General features: G+C 41.0%; 1 protein-coding gene across 2 annotated transcripts in view; it reads left to right on the plus strand.

Annotated features, from left to right (window-relative positions):
- efna3b (ephrin-A3b) overlaps positions 1 to 18808 on the plus strand; it is a 72715-nt gene extending 53907 nt beyond the window's left edge. For both annotated transcript variants that reach the window (XM_080896928.1, XM_080896929.1), the window contains 4 exons: positions 6373 to 6665; positions 7470 to 7535; positions 8578 to 8655; positions 17105 to 18808. In XM_080896928.1, coding sequence (XP_080753054.1) covers positions 6373 to 6665; positions 7470 to 7535; positions 8578 to 8655; positions 17105 to 17223 — 556 coding nt within the window. In that variant the 3' untranslated portion in view covers positions 17224 to 18808. The remainder of the gene's footprint in view (positions 1 to 6372; positions 6666 to 7469; positions 7536 to 8577; positions 8656 to 17104) is intronic.
- Positions 18809 to 20103: the final 1295 nt, after the last annotated feature.

Consider the following 20103-nt stretch of genomic DNA (forward strand, 5'->3'; position numbering starts at 1 on the left):
AACCTTGATTTATCTTGGCAAACAGTAACGCACACTTAAAGTCTTACAACCCAATCAGCCACCTGTGGTTTTCCACTTTTGATCAGCAAATGATTAGAAAAATTAAATTGAATGCTTCATACTTAAATCCAAAGATAAGTTAGCATTCACTGTGCCGAGTTACTATAGAAAGCTGTGTTGCTGAAGCACAGCTTCAAAATGGTTAATCTTCAAAGAAGGTTGATGGAAAAAGAAAAAAGTTGTTAAAAAGCTTAATAAAATACAGCGTCTGACATCCTTTTTAAAAAATGTATTACTACAAAGGGGGAAAAAGCATAAATGATTTATTTTTGCCTTGTTGTCAGCATTTAAAAACATAAACATACTTTAATAAGTAATAAAATAACACCATCTCTCCAGCGTGCAGGGAGATGGTTGTTTTTATCATTGGACGGTACAGCTGTGACGCTTTCTGATGCACCTGAAGTTAAATTTTTATTTAGATCAAAATTTTATTTTAAATAACTGGAGAGTGGGAGAGTAGGCAGCTGTGCATGGCTACAACTCGGAGAGAGTTGCAACACGTTAATTTCCATCAATCACCGACAAATGAGAAATTTTTGTCTTCCTCCTCACTCCTCACTCCTCCCCACCTTCCAAAGGTGAAAACACCCACTTAGGTAAAAAAGAAAATAGGACTGTAACACTATATTTTACAGAGTAGTGTTATTATTAAAGATCTAACTGTGTGACAATATTGTTTGGTTTATGTGCTGCTGGCAACAAAATAGCAAGGGTAGTTGTTGCTTAAAAATGGGTCATTTTAGCTCATTGCTAGGTGGTTGTGGATGTCTTATTCAAGTTTTGTGGCTATAAATGAGATGTTATTGTGATGAAATAAACCAATAGTGTCGTAGGTAATAAAAGGTAAACACAGGTCATTTTCTTCTGCTACTAATTGTTTGCCAGGGAGCTTTATGGCATATTATATAAGGTATAATTTAACTTTTGTGGATATAAATTAAATGGTGTATGATAAAAGTTATATAATTCTTTTGTTCAAGGCATTATAGGTGCATAAAAGCTAAAAAAAAAAAGACAGGTCATTTAACTCATCCATTGCTAGGTGGATGTTGGCAACATGATGACATTAAAATGTTTTACACTGATAACCATCAGGAAACTTAAGATGTACATCTTTGCCAAATTTTGGTACTGAACTCCCGATGGTCTGGGATGTCCACCCAAGGTTAACAAATGAGAGCTTAGACAGTGGACTCCAGAGTACATTGTAAGAGTAAGAGTTGCCAAAGAATTTAAAAACTGTAAACCCTTATTTGAAGTATTTACTGTGGCTTCAGCTAACCCCCAGCATGTATTACCAAGTTGGTAGAATCCAAGCAAAACATGAGGTTATCCCCCTCAGTGAAATTTGATCTAATCGATATAGAGTAGGAGAAAACAAACTCTTTCTTTCCAGGAAGTTTAACAAGGACATTCAGACAACATTCACAAAGTTGAGGTAACATCCGTGAAGTCGGCTCAACTTTTATTCTGAAAAATTTTCTACCATGTGTACACATCGACGGATATTCAAATGAGTGTGATGTATTTGACATGAACCCACAATGTTACATTTTGTGTCATTTATAGCAAACGGATTGAGCATGTTGTATTAAAGTTCAAAAGCTCTAGTTCAGAAACTAAGTGAGTCAGAGTTACTGAGGGAAAGTTTGTTACAGCCAGACTTGGCCTTTCTTTAACTATCTTGACACTATCATAGTTTTGAAAGGGGCAGAATGTAACGTCTCCAAATTACTGTGCGTCTGTCATGGTTGCATTTTCAGAGATATCTCTAAAAGTAAATCTGATTCCCCTAATAAGGAAAAATCAATCAGATGGCCTTCTTCGCAGCAAGCATTTTGACTTGGTGTATAAAATCATGTCAGAAAAAACACTGGTGTGACTAATAGAACAACTGTAATGACAGCGCCACAAACTTCTGTAATAGCGTGATGGTAAACCAGGCGATCCACAGCCTAAGAACACTAAAACAAAGCAGCATTACTTTTATATTCTTTGATTTCTTCTTTTTTTATTCTTTTTTTATATATCTATGTACAACTAATTGTAACGTGGCAAAGTGTCTTCAGTAAAAAAGACAGTTTATTCCCAGAAACAATGTTTGCTAACTGTTACATTGTGTTTTTTAATGTCTTTCCTTTTGTTTCCATGGCAATTTTCAAGCCCACTGCTGAAATTGAGCTTTTATTTTAAAATTTGCTACAAAGTAACGTTCTCCCACATTTGCTTACCTGTCATGGCAAGGTTTAATAAGCCATAAGAAAAATATGCTTAATAAGTAACATTTTCCACCTTAGCCGGGGCATCAGCGAGCTTTCACACCATCCCTTGTTTAAAATACCCTGCATTAGAATAATTGTAACAAATGAGAGCATTTTCAGCAGTTAATCAAACACTGCTGGTACAGTGAAATAGTGGAGCTATGCCTGGACACTTATCCCACGTAATGGGAATCACATAGATGTGCCAGACACTATGCAGCATATTGACCAATGTGCTGTTCTCACAAAAAACATGGTCCTAAGGGGGAGACCCTCTCGCTGAATTAAATATTTGAGCTTCTACCTATCCTTATTGTCCTCCGCTGTCCACAAAATCTTCCATGTAACCAACAGAAGAGCACAGTAAGCCAGTCCCACTAGCTCTTGTTACAAAAAGGAACGATGGCGCTTACTGTCAAGTGCTTTATTGATATATGATGCTCCAACAGTCCACACAGATAATAAGTAGATAGAGGGTAACTCTGTGGCATTATGTTGCCTATGACTGATTTATACAGGCAACATACTCTCTCTCTCTCTCTGTATCTCCCTCACACTCTCTGATGTGATTTTACAGTAGTGACATTGATCCAGGCCCACTTTGATCTTGCTCTTAGCTGTTGCTCGCTCTCACTCCCTCCAGCTATCACCCTTGGCTCTCTGGTTGCTAGAGTCTGCTGTTTTTAACCCCAACTACCCCTCGTCTCATGCTATAAATCTTCTCATCTTTCTCTCCGTCTTTCCATCGCTCCATCTCTCTGGCGGATCTGTATACAAGTGATCTTTTGCTCTTGGAAACTTTTGCTCAGGCCGATGAAATGTCCCATCAGGTCTCTGGCTGTTATCAGCGTCACCTAGCCAGGTATCACTTGTAAGAGAGGAAATTAGTGGTGCCTCAACACAAAAGGAAACTGAGGCATCAGGAGGCAGCATCAGCAAGCAGCACATTCTGACTTTTCATAACCTGCTGGGCTGTATCGCTGCGTCTCTCTTTGTTTGGAATTTCAGGAAGCGTTACGATCTAATAAACTCCGGTATCATAGAGGGGAATAAAAGAAAATTCCAAAATGAGGCTGAACATTTTGTGATAGTCTTCTCAGCCAGAGCGACTTTCGCTCGCGACTCTCAGGGAAATCTGTTTTTAAAATTAAAATATTTATTGCATTTTCTTTGGACTTGAAGCAGACGGCAGGAACGATATGGCTGGTACGTGACTATCGCAGCTTCTTTGCTCAAAAGAATGTTTTGGTACATGAATGATAGTCGTCAATATTTCAGTAACTGTGAGTCGACTTTTTGTTGGTAAATAAAAATGAATAAAAAAAGTGTTTTATAGAAGAATTAACACATTTCTCTAAAAACATGAGTACATTAGTGTGTACCATTATGGTTAAAAATATAGTGAGCAAAGCATGTTAACAGCGTCTTGCATATACTGGAAATGCTGACCCAGGATTCTAATGCAGTGTCGCACTCATGCAGTAAATTATAGCTTAAAAGCTTTTTGTTTATTTGTTGGCCACATTATTGGACATCTTTTGAGCCGTAGTTAAACTGAACTGCTTTATACTGAAACGTTTCTATATTTACTGACATATGCATCGACTAAAATGTAAAAATGCCTTACTGTGTAACGCACTCGAGTAAAACCAAAACATGCTTTATTGGCTCATTTTTATTACCTGCATATTTTCTGATTAAAATTTATCTCAACTTGTCAAATTCATCGGGGTCATTCTTCTGATGAGAGAGTCTCAGTTCACATAATTCATAACTACATTTAAAGCAAATATTCAAACACACTGTATTTTTTATTATATGAGCAACATATAATGAAATCTGATTGTGTTGTTAAAATTGTTCAAAATGCCACATTGCATTTATTGTGCGTGGTTTTTGCTTTTTTTTCTTCAGCTTTTCGTGTCTTCTGTGTCACGTAGTTGGTCATTAATCGAGTAATAATAATAAAAAAATCCTTGTGTATAGTTCAGAATTTGGATCATTTTTGTTTAATGCAATCAGTCTTTCTGCTTATGCAAGAGCCGTATAATTATTGTGATATATGAATAAGACTGCAGGCATGATATATCATGCAAGCCCCCTCAATGCTCTATCTACTCTTTAATCTCACTCTGAAATTGGTCTGATTTTCCGATTATCCACGGCGTGAAACAAAGGCTATTATATGATCTGATGCCACTTTTATATAAGATTGGTTTTGCTGTTAAGTCACTTATGTAGGATTTTATGTGCGTACATGTGTGCGTGTCAGAGATGGGGCTCCTAAAGATGTCAAGATATCAAATAAATGGCTGGCAAATCGCAGCGCTGTACGCTCGGAGAAATGCTCATTCGTACCTACTACACACCAAACCAGGACATACACAGTGGGAATCCTGTGGCATCTTTTATCTTGGAGGAGTGATTTGCTTTCAGATTATTCAAGATGCCCTGAGATGCCCTCCCCCTCATTTTCTCTCACTTTCTTTTCTGCCATTATCACTTCATCTTTCAAAACTTGCTTTTCTTTGGTATCATAAAACTCACCAATTGCTGCTTCTTTTTTTTTCTTTTTTCTTTGTCTGCTCTATTCTGGCTTTCACTCCTCTTCTACTCAATTTGCATTCACACCTCCCTAGTGGAACCAAACTCATCACTCACTCGAGTCCTTTCTCGCTTGCTTTCCATGTCTCTCTCTTTTGCATTCACTATAAATATAGTTCCCTTAAAGCATTTTCTGCATTTTTCTACCACTAATGCCAGAAAAAGTAAATCTCCTCTGCAGGCTATTAGGTGATGCAATGAGTGAAAGTGAGAGGGGTGGATAGGAGACGAGGCAAAAGGAGTAAAGGATGAATGTCGAACAATTAGTCTTAGGTTGCTCTGAAAGAAAGAGATGAGAGAAAAATGAAGAGGTCAGAGAAAAAAGAAATTCAGGATGGATTTAAAGAGAGCGGTAAGAAGTGATGGAGAGAAGGAGACATTGAGAGCAGTGTTTCGATCTTCATTTAATAATTGAATAATAATCTCCCTGGAGACATGACCTAGAACTGGCAAAGAGGGAGCGAGGCAGAGTCGGGCTGAGGATGACACACTGCTGCCCCCTTGTGATTTTATGGTGTCACCACTAGAGTGTCTGAGTGAACGAGAGCAGATGTGTGTACGCACATGCTCATCGGAGTGTGCATGATTTACAACTGCAGCCTGTCTCAGTCTCACAGATATGGGCCCGTGTCTGTGATGGGGAGAAAAAAAGGGGCTTTTGGATGTCAGGAAAGAACCTATTTCACTTTGTCACAGAAACTACACACACACATAGGCGCGCACACAAGCTCCCAGACACAGAATCAGACCTTATCTTCCTGTCAAGCTGAATCTTTTTTAGGGTTGACGCTGATATATGAGCTTTGGGGGGTAAGAAACGTTGCCGGGACGTTGACGGTTGACGTGAGTGCAACGTTGCGCTCAGGTTGATGTACGAGCAGTGGGGTTAGGGGACAACGCTGCGCTGACACCAGGAGAAGGAGCTGTGGCCCTGGGGCCTTGAGTCCATTCTGAAGAGCCAGCTCCGCATTCTTTGCATGCAGCAGCCCCGCAGCCACGAATACACACCCTCGCCCCCTTAAGCACACACCCGCTTACTGGTATTAATAACTCGATACCTCTGAAACAAAGATTTGTGTTACGCCCGGTGATTGTTCAAGCAGAAAGCATCCGAAAGACAAAATCCCGTGCAGTGATCTGAGATGTTACATCGCTGCTGCTGCTGTGCAGTGATGTATGTGATACTGAGTGTTGAGGAAATGCCCAAAGCATGTTTATGTTTGTTTGTGTCATCTGTGTACGAACATACTCAAAAATTAGCACTCATAATATAAAGAGTGTAAAATGTGTGTTCATCAACACCTCTGTTCAGCTTTGCAATGGCACTGATTTCAAAAAAATGATGTAAATGATGACAGAAAGTGCCAGAATTTCAAGTAATATTTATATGTAGCTGTTTTGAGTGTTTAATAATTTAATCTCTGCTGCTTCTCTGCTTGTCCAGTCTGCGTAGGGAGGGCTACACAATGCAGGTGAACGTCAACGACTACCTGGACATCTATTGCCCTCATTACAACGACAGCCAGCGCATGGTGGGCACCGGAGAGCAGTACGTCCTCTACATGGTCAGCTACCGCGGTTACAGGAGCTGTGATCCCCAGATGGGCTTCAAGCGGTGGGAGTGTAACCGGCCTCACGCCCCCCACGCGCCCATCAAGTTCTCCGAGAAGTTCCAGCGCTACAGCGCCTTCTCGCTGGGCTACGAGTTCCACGTCGGCCAGGAGTATTACTACATCTGTGAGTGGAATCGAACCTCCTGTATATCTTATAAAAGAAATTTCACTAATGTCGTAAATGTCTAGATATAAATATTAAAGAACGATGTTATTGAGGTCAGAGCAGCAGGTTAAAAAAAACCCTGCTCGTTACAATATTACACATATAACTTTTATCTTTGAATATTCGGCTCGATCATCCAAGTCATGTCCTCGAGTAATATGGGGATGACAAATTGCAGCCTCACATTTAATCATATCACCCTGCAGCCGTGCAGGCTCATCCATTTTGTTGATTGCTAATCAAATTAACTTGCAGCACCTTGTGCCAACAAGCCACTGTATAAATAATGAACTTTTAGCCTGTCATAAAACAGTGCCAAAACAGATATTACTGACTGTATAATCGGTGCAGTACTCATTTACTCCTGTACATATTTGTGTGTATTTGTGGGTTTGGTAATATTAACGTAGGATTCTGGTAGGTAAGTGAGCAAATCTACAAGAATCATGTGCCATCCTAACATTTTCAGACCACTGCTCTCACTGCTTCACATGAAAAATCCAACACTTAACTATACACCACAGTGAGCCGCATGCAATAAAACATTCTACCCACCTTCTCGAGTCATTGTTTTGTGTCGCTGATTGCCAGCCGGTTGATTAGTCAAGTAGTAGTAACATAACATCTGGCTGATTGTTTTTCTGTTTAACAAATGCATGATGATAGTGACCCAAACGGTTAATTCTGGCTATATTTAAGTACAAGCTCTGTAACAAAAGTGCACACGGCATTTAATTTATTGTGTGTTATTTTGTTGTGCAGCCACGCCCACTCATCACCACGGACGCGCCTGTCTGAGACTACGAGTGTACGTCTGCTGCTCCACGGGTAAGTCTCCTGCTTTGTGTTTGGGGGGGGGGGTGATGTTTGACCTATAATGCTTGGACTTGTTCGCAGGCTTTACCTGGACCCATCTGGCCACTCTGCCCATCTGGAAAGCACCAGGCTCCCAACGAACTCACACACTCTCTGCATACAGATGCACACACAATCTAAATACAGCCTAAAACAGGCAGAGCTATTAATACTGCTGCTGAGTCTCCTGCAGCATTTTCACTCACAGCATAGCCCCCCCACGTCCCAGCTCCTCTTTTTTCTCTTCTTCCCCGTCTCACTCTTCTTTCACTTTCTCTCTCTCTCCCTCTCTTTACAGCAGCAAAAAAAGGGAGCAGCTTCAGCTTTGAAGGCCCTCAACCCCCTCCTGCTTCCTCTCCACTCCTCTCCCTCTCTCTTCCACCCCTCCTCCCTCTCTCCCTGTCAGAATCCATTTATTGCCGTGTGCGGTCAGTGGGTGGCTATGTATATGTAGTGTTATCCTCTCTCGCTCTCCTGCCACCCTTCAATCTCTCGACCCGCTCTCACTCACTTTCACACACACACACACACACACACACACACACACACACACACACACACACACACACACACACACACACACACAGACTTTGATCCCTGGCCTGTCCGGTCCTTTGTAGTATTAACCTCTCCTCCCTCTTTCACCCCCACAACTCCATCACTCTCCATCCCTTTTCACACACTGACTCTCTTCAGTTTGATCTGCCTCTCCTCACATTCCCTCTTTTCCCCGTCTCTCTCTATCTTTTTGTCAGGGCTTCTTGTGATATTGTGGCTTGTCAGTCGGCATGCTGTGGGGTTTTTCAACCCTGCACCCTTGTCATGCCACTCTATTGGATGTCATGTTGGAAGTAATTAAAGTCCTCTTGGTTGGAGCAATAGTTTAACCCCTGCTCCCTTTTTTTTCAGCTCAATTACTTTTCACTCTCTCTCTCTCTCTCTCTCTCTCTCTCTCTCTCTCTCTCTCTCTCTCTCTCTCTCTCTCTCTCTCTCTCTCTCTCTCTCTCACACACAGCTTCTGATGTGGACGATGAGCCAGGGCCTACAGATGGAGTCTACACGCTTAGACCAGGCCTAAAAATTGATGAGCTTGGTGAGTAATACACACAGGAAGTTCAGGAAGTGTAAGACACATCTGTCTGTTGCAGCTCGATTCACAAAAACAGCGACAGACTCTGATTTTGATCACTTTAGTACCAAATCAAGGAAATCAGATTATTTGCCTTCAACGTCTCATTGAAGTTAAAGCAGAGTTCATAAATTCATAAACAAGCAACAATGTATTAGTTATTAGTCTGAAATATTAAGTGACTGAAAATATGGAATAACAACTTCCTATTAATGCTGCTCGCTGTATTTTCAGCAGTGGATTATTGCAAACATGGATACGACACGCTTGTATTGGATTTGCTTGCAATTTTTAAAAAAAACGCATATGGTAGAAGATCATCAGCATTATTCTTTGAACGCGTCAGCTGGCTGACCAATGATATTGATATAGATGGCAGTGCGACTGTGCAGCATCAAAAGTGGCTAACCAAGTGAAATGATATTCAGCGCAGTTAACTTCACAGCGCCAGCTGGCTTGGCAAGCTGCTGATCCTGCTAAACAACGACATGAATATTCATTTCACACATTTCATGCCGTTTTCACCCAGATGAGCAGAGAACACAGAGTTTCTTGAAAATTTACAACAAAAAGTATAAAATTCATTCAGAAAAGCGGGGCCTCTTTAGATATCCCGTATTCAGATAGCCCCTGCCCGTTTGGAAGTGCTTCCTGTTTGTCGTTGTGTTGCTCCGATTTGGAGTTATATGATTAAATTGATCGTGTGTATAATGTGAAATCTGTTGGCAGCGATTTAAGAGAGAAGCGAAGAAGTAAATCAAAAAATGACAGACTTTGGGATCACCTGTTCATATTGTTGATTTTTAGTGTTGTGGCAACAGCATAGCAACACAGTAACAACATGCAGGTAGCTTGGCCTACCTATCCAGCAGCCGTTACACAACCAGGCATGCTGGTATCAATCATAATCCTGTCTAGCTATCACACGCTCTCCTCCAAGGTATCTTGTAAAATATGGCGTTGCGTTGTTGTTAATCTCCCCGTGTGCCTGAGTGTTTGTGTGTGCGCGCGCTCGCATGCGCGCACGCGTGTAAGTCAGTTTGTTCTAATAATTGTCGTAAGAAAACTCATGACTGGCTGCGGCAAATAGCTGCAGGTCATGCGAGTTTCTGTGAGATACCGCTCCCTCGCTTCTTTTTCCTCTCATCATTCTTTCATCTTATTTCACTCTCACTCCATCTCCTTTCTCTATGCCCTCCTCATGCCTCTGCCTTTTAATTCCCATCTTCCGTTTTTCCTCCGAGAGCACAAGTAGCAATGCAGTCGAGGAGAAAGCCACCTAAACTCAGTTTATTCACCTTTTGATGTGTGAAATTGAGTTTTTCCCTCGTTTAATACTTTTCCCGCCCCGAAGCGATATTTATCTTAGGTTTTATGGTATTCATTAACACTATCACAGTGATATTAAAAAAAGTTTGAAATATTTTTATGCCAAAACAATTTTTAGAGCTAAAAATTCCCATTCGCTACTTAGCAACAATATATTACAATATGTACGATATATTCTTATCACATTTCCTCAGTACTTGGTCCTTCCTTGCTTTCTTTTCTAATACAGTAAATGCAAAACATGATTATTGCAAAATAAAATCTGTTCGCTACACATGTACAGATTTTTTATGCGAAGGAAAAGGACATTAAAGATCATTTCAACAGAAGAATATCTACATTTAATGTGTTAAACTGATAGAGACAGCTCGAGGACATGGCACTCTAGCTGTACTGTTGATAGTGAGCGGCTAACACAATAGCTGAAAAGAAATTACCCCAGCCCCTATGGGTCTTTTTCACCTGTAGTGCTGTGTTGCCAATTAAATTAATACGATAACCCAAGTGGTGTGAGAGGAAGTGAGAAGATCAGCAGGGAGCTGCGAAACGAGCTGAAGACAAAGAAGTGGTACAGTTTCCTGTTCTCCTCCTTCGCTCTCAGTCCTCCTGGCTGCCGGTTAGATGTCCTCACATCGTAGTTTTAATTACTGTTACTGAAGTTTCACACAGACTGCGCAGTTCAAATCTGCCTGATTATTGTGTGTAGAAATGTTGAAATAACTCAAATGTTGCGTATTGGAACCCACCCGTGTCTTTCTCCCCCCTTCTCTCCTCGCAGTTTATTTCCTGGGCACCTTCCCCTTTCAATCAATGTGGTTCCCTGCTGAATACGGCCACTAGCATTAGATTTCATTTAGATCTCATTTACAACGCAGATGGAATGGCGCTAGCTGCTCCCCGTGCAACCGTGCGATTACTGAAGGCTTTCAGTGGGAGGACGCTCATTTTCCCACCCTGTTGGCTCAGATTACTGCATCCGATGATCAGCTCTGGCCATTAGTAGAAAAATCTGTAGCGTGTTCTTGTTAATGGGGCTTGTTGTAGCAATTACTATTCCTATGAGCACAGTGTGTTTAAGGTACTTGGCATCAGAAGACAGCACAGTTACAGATCAACGTTTTCATACCTGCAGTTTGTAAATTTTGTAAATTCTCCCTATGCTGTGGTTTCTTTTTGAGGAAAAAAGGTAGCAGGTAATTATGATGTGCCACTGCAAGGGATGTGTGAAAGTTCAGCCCACTGGGTGTTAAGATATAGCTGGCAAAGCAGAGGTGAGAGGAAAGTCAGGTGTTTAGGACGGCAGTTTGTGAGCCCTGCTACATTACAGCACACCTGGCTACAGGAGCTCAAACTCCAGGTCACCCGGTAGTTGCATCGAGGTCAAGAGCCCGTGCTCATCACAAATAAACTTATTTCGGATTGTTGTGAGGACCTTTTTTCTAAAAAAAAAAAAAAAGAAAAAAAAAAGCGGGGGGTCTATCTGTACGTGAATGATCACACCTCTCCAATCGAACTGCCCCAAAAGTGAAAAACAACTGTTTTAGCTGGACTTAGGTGTGAAAGTACCTGTCACTGTTTTTTAGGTCAATTTGTAGAAAGAGTTGTGAGACAGTTTGCACTCAACCAGTTTAAACGATCTCTATCTGGCAAGCTTACACGTTTGCTGTAACGTGCAAACCTATTTGTGCATTTTTGTGGTGTATGGGAGAGCTGAATAACACAATTGCAACCTTTAAACACGCCTTAAATATTTGGTTTACAAAGCTAAGATTACACGAGAAAAACAGAAGCGAGATGGTCGAGTGCATTCTGGAGCAAAGTGTAACAAATAAGTAAATATTTAAAATGTGTTTTATTTATTATTTGCCCAATAACATGAATAACTCGAGCTTACCATTTATCCCTTCCAAATGTCACTGCTAATGATTCTGTTTACTTGCAGTTAAACTCCTGGAAAGCGTAATTATTTGCATACATGCATGCGGTCTGCTGTCAGTTTCTTTTGAATTTCTTCAGCAATCTAACAGCTGTTTGTTTGTGGCGTTTGTTTGGACAGCCAGTGTTTGTTTAGCTAACGTTCCCTCTTTATTTTTAAGTGACCTGCCTCTGATTTAGCATGTCAAACTCTGTTTACTAGTCGCGGCGAGAGCTGCGCGGCTTTTGCAGACAGTTGACTATTGTCTTCGGAGGCTCTGCGAGATGTTTGTTAAATAAAGACTATGATGAAAGACGTGTGTATGAACCAGTCAGGCGGGATCTGATGAAAGGCGCTCTTGTAACAGTCTCGGTCACAGTTTTTGTGTGTTTGTTTTTTTTCTAACCTGCGTCTCTGAAGCCTCAGTACTATGTAAAAATGCAGTACTAAATCACTGCAGTGCCCCTTTAATGAGGGCTTTCTGATGCAAGAGCGCCACAAATTATAAGCTCTGAGAAGACTCAACACATCTCACAGTGTCAACAAAGTCACTCTTAAATTATTTATGCCAGGACGTTTCTACTGAATTGCATAATGCTGTAAAAGTTCTTTTTAAATTACTCAGTATTCATAAAATACAGAATAAGGTCAGATTTATACTCCCACAGTAACATAATGTAGTATAAAATGTGTATAAAAGAGGATTTAGCTCACACACTCCTTCACAAATACAGATTAGACAGACGTAATCCAGTCTAAGCTACAGCACTGTGCAAAAGCTACTCTTATTTTCTTATATTTTAGAATAAAATGCCTTTATTTTTGATTATATGGGAGTACAATGAAATTTGAAGCCTGTCTCTGAGTGCTACAGATGGATAGATTGCCGTTTGGACCTTGATTGTAGACCTGCTCGAGTGAAGGTAGCTGGTTGTCCTCTATGTTGATTTAATGACTCTCTGAACAGCTTTCTTGTCAGCCTCGGTGCAGCTGGCATACCACACCAAGATGCCAGGCTAAGTATACTCCACCGAGCTGTGGTAGAAGGACACAAGCAGCTGTTTGAGCAGGTTTGCTCTTTGCAGTGTTTCTAAGAAGTCAAATGGCTTCTGTGTCTTCTTCACGCGAGAGGTTGTGTTTAGAGTCCGTGTGAGATGAGTGTGCCGAGGATTTTAAAGCTGGGCACTCTCTCTACAATGTTTCCACTTATGCAAAGCGGAGCAGGTTCCTCTTCACGTCTCCTGAAGCTGACGATCAACTCTATATTTGGCTTCCAAGGAGACTTTCTTGCAGTTTTTAAAAAGCGGCCGTGAGCAATGGTTCTCCAGGCTTCCTGAAAGTCTTTCAAAGTTTTTCTTTGGGCATTGGCTGATTTTTCACTAATTTTCAGTACAGTCTTTCTGTCTGAGGGAAATGTCAGATGATTTTTTTGTTAAGTCCTTTATCACTGAGCTATTAATCACTCAATTTATTTATTTAACTCAAGGGATGAACCAGTATTGTGTGTTGGCACATCTTTAGACTCTTTATTATTAGCAGCCTGTAGCAAAAACACACGATTTCCTTTCATTTCTTTATCTGAGTCTATGAAAAATGTCAAAGATAATATAGTTTGACAGAATAAAATATCTCTTTCGGGTGTGTAGTGCTTTCTGTAAAAAAAACTGAGGAAACTGGACAAGTGGTGGACAAACAAGTGACAGCTCTAAAATAGTATCTACACCAGCATCCGGAAATCATGCAAAGACCTGACACAGGAAAGATGCATCTAGATATTCAGCTGTTCCATCTACTGTACTGAAGCTTCATCAGAAATGGCCTCAGTGGAAGAGTGGCTGTAATGAAGCCACTCTTAAAGAAGCTTATGGAAGGGAAACAGGGAGAAAAGGCCAAATTACACAAAAATGGGAGCAACAGGTCTGATGGAGTGATGAATCCAAATGAGAAATTTCTGATTCTGATTTGATTTAAATTAAATACCATCTGCAAAGCATCTGATTGGCACGAGAATGATCCCAAACACACTGCCTGTGCTGCAAACACACACCTAAATAGAAAAACACACAGTGGAACACCATCAATTATGGATTGGCCTCACCAGAGCCCAGCCCTCAACATTATTGAAGCAGTGTGGGATCATCTTGACAGAGAACAGAAGAAAAGGCAGCCAACATCCAAGGAAGAGTTTTGAATGTCCTTCAAGAAGCCTGGAAAACTATTCCTGAAGAAATGACAGGAAAGCTTGTCTCAGAGAATTCAGGCTGTGTAGAAGTATAAAGGTGGTGATTTTCAAGCTCATTAGAACTGTAAAAACGTTGTTTTTGCCTAATATACTATATAATATTTCCATTTCAGTTTACACATGTTTCAAAAATGTCTTGGCAAGTTTCCCAGGAAATATGATGGGTGGCTCAAGACTTTTGCACAACACTGCATTTCGTGACTTCCAGATTTATAGACACTTACAGCTGTCTGAGCTTAATTATTAGGTAGATGCTACTTGCTTTTTGTGCACTGTAATATGTACATGCAGACGTTTGTATGTTTAGCTCAGCCCAGCATGTCAGAAGGTCACAATGCACCTCACATGACCTTTGCACAAACAACTTGTACGCCAATAATTATACGGTTATTAACAGCAGTGGCAGACTATGAGTGTCTGTGTGTCTCTGTGTAATGGGGCGATTAGCAGAGCCTCACTTTGGAACCAGTTGTACGAGATGCTCTGCCGTCTGCTGTTGGTGTCTACAAAACCACATTCCTCTGTCAGTCAGCACCAAAACAACAGTTTGAAGCCGCACAGTGTCCTGACCCCTCAGCTGCATACTCAGTTACACCACGGTCAAAGCATTTAACCTGAGCTCCGCTGCTGCATGGACCTCATTAGACTGGCTGGCAAAGCATACCAGAGAAGCCCATCTCTAAAACCAGGTGTCAGAGAGTCATTACTCTCCTGTCTGACCCACGGAGCAGCTGGAAATATTCTGGAGATAGATACAGCGACGAGTGGAAACACTGAGAGCAGCCCTGCTTTATTTCAATGCCATCAGACCGTAAACACAATAGTTGCTAATCAGCATCAGGGACCTTCTGTACAGACAGAAAATTGTGCTCCTGTCTGGTCTCCAGTCTTATTAATCAAATGACTACAGAGGGAGTGTCTGCCCCTGCGTGTGTCTCATAGGTGCAGGCTTGTAGCAAACTGTCTGCTCGGTCATGTGTTTCTCACTTTGACTAGACATCAAAGTTTGGTGTGTTGCCCTCAAGAAACCTATTTTTAGCCTGTTTCCAGGTGTAAGTGCAGGGGTATTGGGGCTATTACAGTGCATACAGTAGATTTATGTCTCAGGTATGATGGGCAATGTGTCACCTTATTAGAACAATGAATGCTGTCTGGTAACAGCTGCAGTCTTTGTGTTGTTTTTAGTGCAGACTGACCATATTTCAGTGGGAGTAAGACTGAAAGCTGCCTTTTGTTCTCTTGGGCTGTCATCATTTTTTTTGTCACATTTGAGAAAAAGTTGTGCTGTGAAACCAGATTATAGCACATTTAGGAAGCCAGATAAACGCTTTTAAATGTTCCACTGAAGGATGAGCCGAGTTTTATTTATAGAGAACGCTTCAAAGCAGCAAAAAAGTGTTGCAGAAGTATGCCACCAAAACACAGGGAAAAAAGACAACTGGGCAATAGATAATCTAAAGAGTAATCGCTTTATTACATTGCCTACCCAATTACATACGGGTCTCAATTCTGTCAGACAGGTAGGTCTTAAGCGAGGATTTAGAGGGGAAAAATGTAGGACAGATCTGATATGAACGGGTAGTCTGTTCCGATGCTTAGAGGTGCCAGCTGAAAAAGTACAAAACCTCTTTGTTTGTAACTTGGACTTGAAACCACCTGGAGCATCTGGTCAGATGATCTAAGACAGGGATGGGCAACATGTCGTCTGAGACAAAGAGCCAGACTTTGAACAACAACATAATGCAGACTTATGCTTTGTGGATTGCGTAAGCATGGTATTCTTGTTTCAAAAATCAAGATATTTCTTTAGGACTTGTGACTGTTTTGTGTCAGTGGAGTGTACTGTAAAACAAAGTGCTCCATTTGAAGCCAGCTGTAGTCCTGGTACAGAGGCCAGGTAACAAGAGATAGCAGTTAGCTGAAATAACAATGCTTGTTTAAAACTAAAAACACACCAACAGAAATCCTGAAAGGCTCAGTGTGTTTGGGTACTGCACCCTGTGATACTTTGCTATACAGAATAACACATCCCAGCCACGTCACCTGAGGGGGAAAAGTGCCTAAATTTTGTACCCCGAAGTTTAGCTGAAGTCTCAATTAGTAGAGGCTCTTGCTAATATTTTATATTATCTGTTATTTTAGTGTATTATTGTGTACTCCAGCCACTTGGTATTACTGGGTTGAACCTCTTTTGCCTAGAGAGCATCTATTTAACAAGGCACTGACATTTATTCATGATGCGAATCTCCTGTTCCACCACATCTCAAAGGGGCTCTACTGTATTGAGATGGATTTCAGGTTATGATTTTGGGGTCCTTTGAGTACAATAAACTCCTTTTCATGTTCATTAAACCAGTTTGAGATGATTTGATCTCTCTGACGTGGCATATTATCCTGTTGGAAGCAGCCATCAGAAGATATGTACAGTGTGGTCATAAAGGGATTGTCAGGCCAGCAGCAATGTTTAGGATCGCTGTGGTGTTTAAATGATGCTCATTTGATGTTAAGGAGCCCAAAATGTACAAAGAAACTACCTAATACTACTTGACCATGTCTAATGTTCCTAAATGCATTTGAATTGTTGTCATGTGATTGGTTGATTAGATATTATTATTAGATTAGATATTTGCATGAACAAATTGCTGAACATTTGTACCTAATAAAGTGGCATGTGGTTATAGTGGTGATACATCGGAAAGTTGGAAAAAACTGTCCTTAACATGGTCTAAGATCAGACATAGAAATTTTGCAGCTAATATAAGGAGCGCTGCCGATGTTAAAGACGGCGTCTGAATGACCAAATAATAAAACCTTGGATTAAAAGTACAGAAAAATTCTCATCTGACATGATTATAATTAAGATCTCTCTGTCTCTCTCCTGTTGTTGTTGCGTTCTAATAGTTTCTCATTCTCTTTTATTTTTCAAGCTGAATTTAATCCTGTTATTCCCAAGCTGGAGAAGAGCGTCAGTGGAAGCAGCCCATCCAGGGATCGCCTTCTTCTCACCGTGACGATGCTCTTTTTGGCCGCTCTCTGCATCTCCTAGCAACGGCCATCCCATTAGCGTCACCATGCCAACTAGCCTTGGGAAGGTGTACAATATCGGAGGAGAGGATAGGAGAGGAGAGGCAAATAGAGCAGAAAGCAAGACGAGCAAGACTTTGAAATTAGAGTTTGGAAGAATCACAATGTGTGTGTGTGGGGGGGGGGGAGTGCGTGTGTCTTTGTGTGCGTGCGTGCATGTGTGTGTCTGTGTGTGTACAGCTGTGTGTTTGAGGGAGTGTGGTTTTGGCAGAGTACAGGCACCTTCAGACACTTGGTGACACAGACTGAACCATATCTGGCATTAAAGTCAGCCTGTGCCCACAGGTGCAGGTGGGGGTAGACTGTTTGTGAGTGTGTGTTTTTCTGTTTCTGTGTGCGTGTGTGTGAATGTGTGTGTGTGTGCATGAGCAGGCCAAATGTTGAGCTTGTTGAATCCTGCACACCACACAAAGCATTTATTCCACAGGTGAGGTGGAGCTCAAATCCTAATAAAAAGATGAAATCCAACCACCAAACTGAAACCTATTTGAAGACTTTCCCTTGGATCTGATTGGCTGTAAGAATCCTTAAGTCTAGTTGCCATAGTTTCTTGCAACAAATAGAACTGAAATGAACTGATTCATATAGATTTCAGCGGTACTGAACTGAAATTGCCTTTTTGTTGTTCTTGTTGTTGTTTATCTTGATACTGGGAGCTTTTCCCAGCACACAGAGGAAAAAAAAAAATGGAGCCAGCTGATGAACTATGTTGGCCCCATGTAGTCAAAGTAGCCGGTAGTTCATACACAGATAGACCCTGGGACTCCAGACCACCAGTGTTTCAGTTGCCATTTCCACTATGCTGTGTCATTCTGTGTTCACCATCAGCGCTCAGAAGGCAAAAGGACAGAAAGGGGTCATGGGAAAATACAAGGTATTTAAATGTCGACTCACCATTTTGAGGAAAAGATAGAAGAGGGGGAAAGGAACCTGAATATGTGGCATTGACAGACAGTGCAAGGGTTTGTGGACGTTAGAAGTTGCTGTGCTACTTTTCTGTCTTTTCCTTGAAGTACTCAGTTCGTCCTCTGCCAGCTCCGAGGTTAATGAAGCACACGATGGCCATCGAGCAGCCATGGATACACTCAGCAATACTACGCTCCTCACAAGCGACTGCAAGCTGTTCAGAGGAGAGGAAGGGGAACCCGGAGGAGGGGACGAGAGAGGAGGAGCAGTCACTCACACGAGCATCAATAAATAGGTCCTGTCCAAGCCATGTTGGTTTAGCGGCCTGCTCTACCAACCCTGTTCTCTGTACGCCCATATGTCAGTTGCCACATTTTTGCGTTTCTGTTTGAGTGTGTTTTATGCGTGCCCGAGTGGGGAAAAAACAAAACCATCTCGAGTGTGCTGTTTGTCTGTGTTTGAGAGTGAGAGAGAGACTATTTTAAAAGGTACTAACAGCCTAAAAAAATACATACATCCACATACTGTACATCTTATAAGTATGAAAACGCAAAAAAGAAAAAAAAAATCAAAACATGACTAAAGCAGCAAGTTATACATACAAACCAAGTGCTTTGGTGGGGAGGTACAGCAGTCCAAAACTCAAACAAATGTACCAGTTGGTTGCTTCAGAATAGCGTTTCCATAGCAACTAGCACCTTATTCACCATGGTTACCCTATCCTGCCAACAGATGGACTCTACTAGGGCATGGCTTACCATAGTAGCTGATAACAATGATGAAGGTGATGTTGATTATAATGATAATAAAGAGGATGATGACGATGGACTGTGAGCTGGCCGTTAGTCGATAAGGACTGACGCCACGCGGCTCGCCCACCGGTACGTGAGGCGTTCAAGTACTCGTGTAAATGTCACAACAGAACAGAATGGAATTCTAATGTATTGAAATCTGACAAGGTGAAATGTGATGTAAGCATTTTTACAAACTTGAAGCTCAGTTTTCTTTGCGGTTGTTTTCCTTTCCTTTCTTTTTTTAATTTTCAGTTTTCTTGAGTTTGCTGTGGTACATAACTGCTTATGTTGAGATGGGAAGACGGGTTTTAAAAGTTTGAAAATTGGGTTGGGTTAAGCTTTATGTAAACCTGGGCTGCACTCTGTGATTCTCTTCAACTCGTTCAACTTTAAGGTAAAGTCATGCTGCATACTATGTTTTTAACAACAACACTGGCGCGTCGCTTTATTTCCTTTAAAAGACGCTCCGGTGACTATATACATGAGTTAGGAGATAATTAGGAGCATTAGTGAACTACTTAGTTTAACTACTTTAAATGTAATCTCTGGCTCTGGGGTATAGACTGTAAATAAAAGATGGGCACAGCAACAGTGACATCACATATTGGTTTGTGAAGTCCAGTTTTGAAGCCATTATTTTAGCCTTTTGCCAACACTGCAAGCACAGGAAAGAGGTACAGTTCAGTGGCTTAACAGACAACTACTGGCTACAGCTTCCTGGCAGTCCACATGCCTAATTATGATAACTTTAACCTTTAGAAAAGTTAAACGGATAAGTAAACTAAGCTGAACTTTAGCCTTGAAATTTTAAATAGATGTCTTGTTTAATCAGTAAGGGCCATGACATTTGAAAAATATAGGCTTGTACAAGACATGACTTCTGAGAGGAGTTACAGAGTTGCATCATGGGAATTGTAAGATCAAGTATTTTTGAGTTGAGGATTTTATAGTGTGGACAGAAAGTTGGTATTTGTTATCTGTTTTAGCTGTTCTCGTTTTCATTTTGGCCATGTGCTTTTATCTTAAAGAAATCCCAGATTTATAAAAGGGAAGTACTAAAGTGATAACCTTTTAAAATAAACTATGTCTGTTTGCTATTAATTGTATATAGATAGCATATGTTTCACTGAGGCAGAGATATA

The sequence above is a fragment of the Rhamphochromis sp. 'chilingali' genome (assembly GCF_963969265.1).
Source record: "Rhamphochromis sp. 'chilingali' genome assembly, chromosome: 11".
NCBI lineage: Eukaryota > Metazoa > Chordata > Actinopteri > Cichliformes > Cichlidae > Rhamphochromis > Rhamphochromis sp. 'chilingali'.